A 10639-nucleotide genomic window follows, 5' to 3' on the forward strand; every position below is an offset into this window, starting at 1 on the left:
TGAGCTCAAACGCTAGTCCAACCAAAAAAAAAAAAAAAAAAGCTGTATTTGATTTTCCTCTTCCCAAATGAAAATATTTTCACCCTCAAAAAAATATATTTCTAACACATTTCTGTTGATAATATTTAAAGATGTTTCAACTTGGCAAATATCTAACAACCAGGCTTGACCAAGAGCTTCAAAGGAGAAATAACAATTGATATTTTCTCTTACTACTTGGTTTAGATTTGTACTTGAGCCTTGGAATCTATTTAATAAATTGTTATTCTCATTAACTGTTTTAAAGATACATGTCCAATTGCTGCGATTTTGTATATCAGAGTTCACAGCATCCACAGCTAACAATGATGCGTGCAAGCAATTTACACAAAAACTTTCCTTCAAATGTAATTGAAATTTCTTCAAATTATTTTCTTCCTCTAAGTCCATCAAGTTGATTCTTTTCGGTTTCCTTCTTTTACCCATCATGTCAAACATGTTATTGAAATCAAGGAGATCAAATGGATCACCAGTGGCATTAACAAATTCTTTTCTCATACTTGCTCTATTGTTCTTAACCCCGAACATGTTTTTGTTTGATTGTAGCAAATATGGATATATTTTCATCCATAAATGGAAACCCAAGGAATTTTCAATATCAGAATCTTTGCGATAAGCAAAGCCTCGGTTTTCCTCACTTACTGGTTGGGTAATAACAGTCAGTATTGGGCAATGTTGACCACAAAGAGCATAGAGTTTATCTAAAGAGTCACCTTCCTGAAGTGCACCATGAGTTAAATTGCTGACAGGTAATGGTTGGGTTTTAATAGTATCATCAGAAACAGGATGGACTTTGTTACCAGCAAGTGTAAAGGCATGAGTGACAGATGTGCACACTCTTTCTGACAAATGATTACCCTTCTCCTCTGTGTTGTGATTTGGTACTCTCTCCTTAGCACAGGTTTTATTCTGAACATCTAGAAAATCATCGCAGAAAGGCTCAGAGTCACTACCATGGGGTAAGTTAAAATAATTGCATTTCAGTTCAAGGGGTTGAGTCATTTCCTCCAGTTCTGAAGAGGACAGTTCAGCCATTGTTGGGCCTACACCCAAATTTCCAAAATGTGAATATGGCACATCAATGCTGTTATTATCAGGTAGTGTATCCAGTGATGTGGTATCTGCATTGCCATACATGCCAAGATGTTCAGATGACACCCTTAGCAAATGATTTTCTCTCAAAAGCCACTTGCCTTTGTCAATCAGTTCTCCTTCCTCTTTGTCTCTAAGGACCTTGTTAATATCAACTCGTTTTGCACCATGTTCCACAATGTCACCCCCATGATGACTGGCCCTTACACCATTACATTTACCTTGTCTTTCATCCTGGAATTCCTGCAACATAGGTGAACTATTAGATACCTGTTCAGAAGAGCCAAATGACTGACCCTCAGTATCAGAAAAACTTGCTTTCCTAGCACATTGAAATTCCACAGAATTGTAAGGGCAAACTTGAGATCTGTGTATAGACCCAGGGAAAAAAGGTGGTTTAATAATTTCTGCTTTCCCATAGAGCTTTTCTATTGTCCTTTTAACAAATCCTCGATTGCAATCTTTTTCTTGGTCACTATCATTGTGGTCATCACTGGATGTTTTATGCGGCTGCTCACTCTCACTGTCTGGTCTATAGTCCAACCGGTCAGAAGTCACTGGACTTTTTAAGCATTTTTTAAAATCAAGAGATGACTTGGAATAACTTCCAATTTCCATGCTTTTCACCATCATTTTAACTCTTTTAGTTTCTCCTGCACTAATCTCCTTTTTAGTATTTTGCTTAGAATCATAGCAAAAAACTAAAGATGGTGGTGTCATCTGCCTCCTACTGATTGTCTCAGAAATCACACTGTTTCTTCTTTCTTCTATATTCCTGTTAGGTATGTCTATCAACTCCAAATTTTTACTAGCCTCTAGCTCTTCTTGGATTGAGTCTTCAGTGGCTTGCTCTCCTGCATTTACCTTTGTGTTAAATACACCACTGTCTTGGTTTTCTAATTCTTCAAAAGATTCCAATTCTGAAATGTTATTTCTTTCACTTGATGTCATGCTGTTGGTTACTGAACTTGGTTCTTCAGAAGTCCTTGATTCTTCCTTATCAAAGAATGTATATGCATTTTTATCCTGATATTTCTTTAATGAACATTTTTTAAATTTATCTAGAGAATTATGTTCATCAAATTCTGGATCAGCTTTATTTAGGAAAAGGTCACAGGGGCTTGAGTTACTGGCATTTTGATGTGACACTGATGTGTTAAAGTCATTCTTATTTCCAGGGTCTGACAAAGTATTTAGGTCTTTCTGAACATCAATTCTTTTGAATTCTTCAGTTAATTCTAGGTTATATTTATTTTCTTTGGAATTTAAAAAGCTCGTGGTATTACAAACTCTGATGGGAACAGGAATTGGGCATGCTGCTTCATTGATATGGTTCTCCTTTTGAGCACAAGCCTTATGGGAAGACTCGGCATCAGTAACTAAACAGACCTCTCCTGAGAAACTATCTTTATCCATCAAGGTCTGACTGATGGCACAACCATCACCAGTGAAAAAAGTGTCACTGGAGTTACACATCTCTTTTGAAGAATAAGTCTTATTTACAGTGCAAATCTCACATGGAGAATCATGTGACTTGCTAGACAACGCTGAAACACAGAACTCAAAGTCACAGCCCTCACTGGCAGAATAGCCTCCACCCAACAAGATTTTCTGTGTTCTTTCATTTTCATTGCACTTAGGAACTCTCTGAATGTTGGCTATGGTACAATTTGCAGAAAGATCTACTGGCAATATATCTTGTTCTTTGTCACTGGGCTCGCTGCAATTTGTGGTTGATTCCACTAAATTAGCAACAGCCATCTTCAAGTCATCCGCTTCCTCTGTAATGGCAATATGCTTTAGAACCTCCATCAATGCAAGTATTTCAGAAGATCTGTTGGTAATCTTGCAAGCATCACCTTGACAGAAACTATTCATACTTTCCTTTAGGTTGAGCACCAAGAGCCAAGCGAGAAGGAGATTAGTGGATGTATTACATATTGCAGAAGGGAAGGGAACATTTGCAAGTGAACCTGGCATTTGAACAACTCCATTCTGAGACTTGTGAACACTAGAAACTGAAGCTTGCAGTTGGTTAAGCAACAAGACTGGTAAGAGGTCTTTTGGAGCGTTCTCTTCCATAGGATCTACTTGAATGGCAGCCTCTACACTTTGCCCTTTTGGAGCTAGGTTTATTTCTTGATAAACAAAGCCTGCCTTTGGTCCTGACTTTTCAGCAGATATCTGACTTATAGTGTTACAATCATTAATAGCTGACTGTGACATAGTACAATATTCATGCAGGGAAATCAAGTAGGCATCATTAAGAGATCCATCCTGGCTGTCACAGGGATCTTTTTTAATTTCTTCACCATTATCTTTGATAATTAGAGACTCACATTGTTCTTTACATAGATTACTTCCTATCCAACTGGCATTTTTGTTTATGTGCTTATTACCTTCCATAATAAAGTTATTTCCTTTTGCAGAATTTGTATGAGGATTATTTCCTGGAAAATCATTACTATTATAAGTTACCACACTCCTTTCATTTTTGCATGATGGGGCTGACTTTCTAGGTAAAGCTGGATATGGATTTATGTTGTGCAACCATCTCTGTATGTAATTTTGAACTGAATAGTGGGAAATATCCTCAGGAAAACCAGATTTTTTCAAAGAAGCTAAAGAATTTTCCCTGGTTATAGCATGTTGTTTACTTACAATAGCACCTGATTTCAATGTATCCCTTTTTTGCTTTTTCTGGCTTTTTAAAGTTATATGTGAATCATTAGATTTTGGAACTAAACTCTTTTTTACCATTCCTCTCAAATTTCTAGATGTCACTTCTGCTTGAGACTTTGGCCCATGAAAAGCTTTTGGATTTTGCTCAAGAACGCTAGACACATGAAATAAACTTTGATTTTCCAAAGTACTTTTGAAATATTTTGATTCATTAGAGGGAAATACTTTATCTCCTTGATGAATTTCTCTTTTTCTAGGTCCTCCTAAGCTTATTTTCTTTAGTGTCCTGGATTTTCTTTTGGTTAAAAGTCCCTGAACCCTAAGATTTTGAATAGTATTTAATTTACTTCTGTGGAAATTCTTTGAAATTGTGGGACTGAGATTTGGTTGAATTACCATATCATTTGTATGGGGGTCCTCCTCACAAAGTATATTCCTTTTACGGGAACTGTCAGAATCTTGCAATATGGTTTTCTGTGCAATTCTACCTCTTCTGTTTACTCTCAGACTCATGTTAGAGACTCCTTTGGTTGCAATCTTCCCATCCTGATACCTGAAATTTATCACTTGCTGGTGAGCTTTCTTCTTCTTTTTGCTGGTAACAGATGACAAAATCTGCTTTCCACTTTTTGTAAGTTCTGTTAAACCACACTGAGCAAAATCATTAATTAGTCTGTTAATTCTTATGCTATCTGTAGAGGATCCTACTGAAGCTGGAGCCTCAGAAATAATTTTGTCAGTTCCTGTGCTGCTTCTTAAAGAGTGAGTTGCACCTGTTGAAAAAGGACTGAATCTATCATTGGAATTATCGTAAGTTCCAAAGTTCTGGATACCAGTTTTGTTGTCTGATATTCCACTATCAACTACACCTTCTTCCACAGTTGATTTTTCTGATATTGCTGATGCTAAGTCATTACTATGGGACATCTTTAACATCTTCTGACTTGTAATTTCTATAACACCAGCACTTATTGCACTTGACTTCAGGAGTCTGCTTTCCTTTTTTCTTTCTAAAGATGATTCTATCTGCTCGTTGTTACTGATCTGAACAAGTACTGGTTTGTTAGATACTGATGACATTTTACTGCAAGAATGTGTGAACATGTGATACTCGGATTTGTTTTCCCCACCTTCCCTTTCTTCACTATAGGAAAACTGTTTCTCCTGAACTTCTGTTTCAGATACTAAGGTCACACTCCCTATCACAGACTTTTTTTGTCTCACTCTATTTGGTCCAGGTGTAGGAGGCCTATAAAAATGATGCTTCACTTGATCCTGACTTTCCTGGATGTTACCTGTGCCCGTAGCAGCATTCTCCCAACTAGCAGAACTACAAGTATCAGCCTCTCCATCTGTCACTTGTGTATTTATTTCCGTTGACAAACTGCTCTCTTGATTATTGCCTGAGACATCAGCAGACAAGGAACATGCTGTAAGTTTTAAACTAGATGATCGATCATCTGTTCTTCCTGGAAAACTGTTTATATCATTCTTTTCATCATTATTAGGAAGACCAGCTCTGTTGACAGTGGTTGTCCACTTTATGGTTTCCTCCTCTTTTATCTTGAATCGAACTTTCATCTCAACTGTCATAGTACCATCTTGATTAAAAACAATTGATTTCTCAATATCGTCTTCAGAAGGATATATTGATAAGTTCTGAGAATCATGTTTTTCTAAGGCCAAGTAGTTTTCAGGAACAAAAGAATAGTCTGAGTAGAAATCATGTGTTTTGTTAGAAGAGACAGAATAAATCTGGGATCCTGGCATTGAAGACATGTGTGTGCTCGCTTTCAATATTTTAAGAGTAAAAGATATCCACATCAAAATACAACATGGAAGGTAGAGAAGTTATAAATATCCAATGGAAAAGGCAGCAGAGAAAGAAGAGGAAAAAGAAAAAAATTAGTACAAAAACTATCAAATTTTCTGTATTTCACAGTAAAATATCAGTATGTTTCTAAACTTTATGTATTCAATGATTATTTGAGAAAACTTACTGTAACATCTGGTACATTTCTTCAAACCACTCTTGAAATGAAACCTGTAATTCTACTTAAATGAGGCGATTCACAAAATTTTACTTTTAACAAGTTTAATGAGGTAATTTTAATAAGAAACATATAGCATAGAAATTGCTACAGATTCTATTGAAGAAAAAAGGTTTCTGTGGGGTTTTGTTTCATTTTATTTCATTTGCCAATCCTAAAACTGGAGTCTAATCAAGTGCTACTTATCTATTTAAACAAGGCAAGTAAAAAGTATATGGTGTTATCCTACCCAAGAGGGATAGCTATAGATTTGTGAAAGCAGAAACCTTTTTAGTATTTAAGACTGGATTAATCAAATAACAATTAATTTAATGCTCATTTTGTATAATCAGTGATGTTGATTTAACTTATGGCACAAAAGAGAACATAGGTCTGAATTTTGGTTTTTTTGAGACACAGTCTTACTAGGTATCCCAGGTTGACCTTGAACTCAAAATCTTCCTGCATCAGTCTCCCAAATGCTGGGATTTAGGCATATACCCCCACACACCCTGCTTAGATATTTTTTAGTGTATGATCTTGACATTTCTGCTTCTTAAATTCAATCAAATTCCTATTAGTAGTCTCTGTAGATCCATACATGCCCACAATCAAGTAACCACCTTTAATGTTTCAAAGTACAAACACAAAAATATTTTATTATTTTTCATATGGTTTTACCAAAATTATAAATGAAAATGCCTCACTCTTAATTTTTTAAGTAAAACTTAACAAATTTCTTAAATTTCCTAACTTCATCAAAAATCATAATCAGCAGCTGATATCTGATACAAAATATGCCTTGGCATGGTGGTGGTACACACCTATAAGCCCTCAGTACTTGGTAGGCTAAATCAGGCTTTATAGCAAGTTCAGACTAGCCAGGGATACATAGTAAGACCCTGTCCCAAGGGGGACTGGGGAGGGGATGCCATAAAAAAGTAAAATCACATTAGTAAAATGACCAAGGTGAAATACTACTACCAATGTGTAACATGTATTTGATGGCCTAATGCCTATAAATAGTGCATTAATAATTATTTATTAAGCATATCCATGAAATAATTAAATGACAATAATGGATGAATTTTACCCACATTATTAAGAATTGGAGGGATTAGTACTTCTTAAAATGCCTATTATTCCATGTCTAAAGAGAATGAAAATTAAAATTCAAATACAAATGGCAATCAGTACATTAGCATAGAGCTAAAGTTTCCCAGGAAATACTGAGCACAATGAATAATGAGATTAGCCTCTCCCACACCCTTGAGCCTCAAGAGGCCCTCTTGCTCCCCTATCCAAAGAATAATACTACATTGTGCAGCCAACCCTAAGGAATTAACCTAGATTATTGTTGACTAGTGTGAATTGACTTCATGAACCTTTTCTTAATAAATAAAAAGTGGTCCTAAAGATTTATAATTTTTAAAGAAGTAACTTCAGAAGGTAGAGCATATAGGTAGATTTGAAAATATATAGTCACTCTACTAACCTGCTGAGCTCAGCTATAGCTATGAATGCTTCAAGGTACTATTCAGAGAAAACACCAAAACTACCAGAGATACCACTTACATGAATTCCATAAAATTTCCTGTTCAAAGCAAAGAATTCTGGCGTCTTGCTGGCATACTGGCTCAAATGGTAGAGTGCATGCCTATCAAGCATGAGGCCCTGAGTTCAAACCCCAGTACTGCCAAAAAAAGGAACTTCTGTCATGTTACTTTAACTAGGCATTTTATGCAGAAATTAGGTTATTTTATGCAAAAACAAAAATTAGAAAGCATAACTCATCAATATAAGATGATTATTAATTGATTTGGAAACGTCTTTAAAAATTACAAGGTGTAATTTTTGAATTACTCTTTCCGATGACAAATAGAATCAACTTCATTTTAGAATATTTTTAATCCTCATGTATTTTCCGTGATTTACTTGGTCATTTAAGCATTTTTTTTTTCGAAACAAACAACCCTCAGGCCTAAAAATAAGGCCTACATATTTATAAATAACTTACTCTTTCTGCTTTCTGCCCTAGCATTTCCCTTCCGGTGCACACGATGAGAGATCCCTGGTAATTTAGCAGGAAGCAAGTACTTTTGGATGTCATAATTTCCTGGTTTAAATGGTTCCCTTCCTGCTGCCACCACAGCTCCAGAGCTTAGAGTCACTGCCTGGAGGCTAGGAACCTAGAAGAAATCAGAGTCATGTCCTTACATGAACAAGTTTCGGTTTTTCCATGTGGTAATTTTGTAATTTTGAATGAATCAATTCAGTAACTTCCCAGGCTTGAGATACTCACCACGCATTTTCTTAGGCCCCCAAAGATAGCTACAAAAATGGATAGAAAAGGGGGACAACCTTATTGAACCTATCTACTAGCAGAAGCTGGAAACTAAAGGAGTCTGATATTCCCCACTTAAGTCTACAACTGTATTAAACAAAGCGAAATGTCTGCCTCCCCAGGGCCTGCTGGGAAAAGGTCCAGTGAACATGGCCCGGCCAAGAAAGTAACCTCTTTGGACATGCTGCCAGCTGCAGACCCACCAGCAGGGATCTTAGGAAAACACTTTCTCCAGCTAGAAGAACGTGCCCACTCCCTTCCAAGAAATATTACCAAAATTGGATTCTGTGCCAAAACTCTGTAACTTGGTGCTCAGGGAAGACAGAAAGGAAAAGGCAACAGTTGTGCCCAATGCCCAGACAGAACAGGAGAGGAGAAAGAGAAGGGAGGCGGGGTGGGGGTAGTGGTGTGGAGGACAGCGAGACACAGAGAAACAGACTAAGACAGGTGGGCCTGTCTTCCTGGGGGGCTGCCCTTCGCCCGCCTGGACTGCGGAATGCTCACCTTCCTCCCATCAGTGGCATACAGCTTGGCCACCGGGCACTGCATGACCTGGCTCAGGTGCTGCAGGAAGACCTCGAAGCTCTGGGTGACCCGCCTGCTCAGAAGAACCACGCGCCTGCTCTGTGGGTCGCCGTTCTTGAAGACCAGAAGCCTTCGCGGGGCGCGGGGCATGCTGGGAGCCGCTGGTGCGGCCGGGCGGCGGGGCGCATGCGTATTGACAGAGCGGCTGCTGAGCCAGGGCCGCGGGCGCCGGCGAGCCTTGTCCAGGTCAACTGGCTGTACCTTCCTACCATGGGAGCACAGGTATGACTCACCATCCTCCAGCTCCTCCAGCCTCGTGATACTGTGCCTTCCCCGAGGGGTGCTGATGTTCCTCACCCCAAAAGGCAGGGGCACCTTTCCCGACAGGCTGTCCAGCAAAGCATCGAAGGTCTTAAAGGAACGAGGGTTCACCACCACCCTGACACCGCGGAATTGGGGGTCTCCGCTCTTGTAGAAGATGATCCGTTTGGCCACAACAGGATGAGTGATGCTTAAATGGCGAGATGAAGGAACTTGGCCTTCGGAAGTCCGATAGACAGTAGAAAAACTAGTAGAAGGAGTCTCACTCATTTTGGTTGAGACCTAGAGGGAGCAGAGAATTGTTTGTCTCCAGAATAACATTCTGCACCATAGAGACTATGTGATCATGCTAATGCATGCTAAATACAGTTGTAGACATGTGGAATATTCCTAGGATTTTATTTATTCATTATGCTGCCAGATTTTGGAAGACAATTTTAAGAGACTACAATAGAACCACATAAATGAAACAAAGAAGGACATTTATAATTTAAAATTTTAAAACCTACAGACACTAATAAGGGCCTATGTAAATAAATTATGATATGTATACCCATGCAATGGATAAGTATGTAACCATTAAACATGGCTTTATATGAAATTTTGGCATAGAAGGATGATGGTGGCAAGCCCAGTGTGATGGCCTGACACTTGTAATCCTGTAATCTCAGCACTCAGGAAGCTGGGGCAGGAGGATCACAAGTTTGAGGCCAGCCTGGGTTACATGGCAAGATCTTGTCTCACAAAAAAAAAAAAAAGTTCGAAACCACATATGCTATAACATTGCTTTATATGTAAACATACTTATTATACAAATGGGGGAAAGTTCATAAATATGTATAGCCTGTTGATAGTAGTTACCCACAGGAAGACAGAGCTATGGCTAATATTGGATAATATTTGTAGGGTTTGTTTGTTTTTATTTTTATTTTTGTTTTTATTTTCCCAGTGCTGGAGATCTAACCCAGGTCCTCTTGAATGCTAGGTAAACACGCTACCACTGAGCTACATCCCCAGCCCTATTTGTGTTTTTTCAATATCGCTAACCTTTGTGACTACTCAAAGTTAACAGAGTTGCACAATTTAAGAAATTACAAAAGGGATACAAATCAGAACCAATCCAGTAAGAATTTACCAGTTCAGTCCTGCATGTACTGCTTGTCCATGTCAAGGAAAAAGGGAGAGATGGGAAAAGGTTTTAAAGCTCATATTGTTTTGGGGATGGAACCAAACAACTTAATCTGGAGGAATATATACTTAACATTAAGTTCTAGGAGAAATGTATCACATTTCATATTAAGGTAGTATCAGATGTTCCCACTGCAAATGGGAGAAGATGCAGGCAAATCATATAACATATTGCTTATCTTATTTTGGGAAATACTACACTAAACAAATGTTCTTTAAATGAATGACAGCATTACTATGAACTGTGAAAAATGGTGCAATCTGAGTGTTGCTCGCAGTACTGGTTCTAAAACAAAGACATCACTAGGGAATTGAAGAAGAGCCATTTTCAGCAAACCATGGAGGTTTCCCTTTACCACTTCTCAGTGAAGGCAGAGCCTGGTCGACAAAATTAGCAGCATGTATGTGTGTGGAAGGG

General features: G+C 38.1%; 1 protein-coding gene across 3 annotated transcripts in view; it reads right to left on the reverse strand.

Moving 5' to 3' along the window:
- Positions 1 to 9327, reverse strand: part of Rp1 (RP1 axonemal microtubule associated) — a 354819-nt gene extending 345492 nt beyond the window's left edge. For 2 of the 3 annotated variants that reach the window (XM_074066939.1, XM_074066940.1), the window contains exons 1-2: positions 8692 to 9303; positions 7861 to 8032 (exon numbers count right to left, since the gene is read on the reverse strand). In XM_074066939.1, the coding sequence (XP_073923040.1) occupies positions 7861 to 8032; positions 8692 to 9303 (784 nt within the window). Of the gene's footprint in view, positions 1 to 46; positions 5604 to 7860; positions 8033 to 8691 lie in introns of all 3 variants that reach the window. The other variant, XM_020154479.2, reaches the window with a different exon arrangement.
- Positions 9328 to 10639: the final 1312 nt, after the last annotated feature.

The sequence above is a fragment of the Castor canadensis genome, chromosome 3 (assembly GCF_047511655.1).
Source record: "Castor canadensis chromosome 3, mCasCan1.hap1v2, whole genome shotgun sequence".
NCBI classification, from domain to species: Eukaryota; Metazoa; Chordata; class Mammalia; order Rodentia; family Castoridae; genus Castor; species Castor canadensis.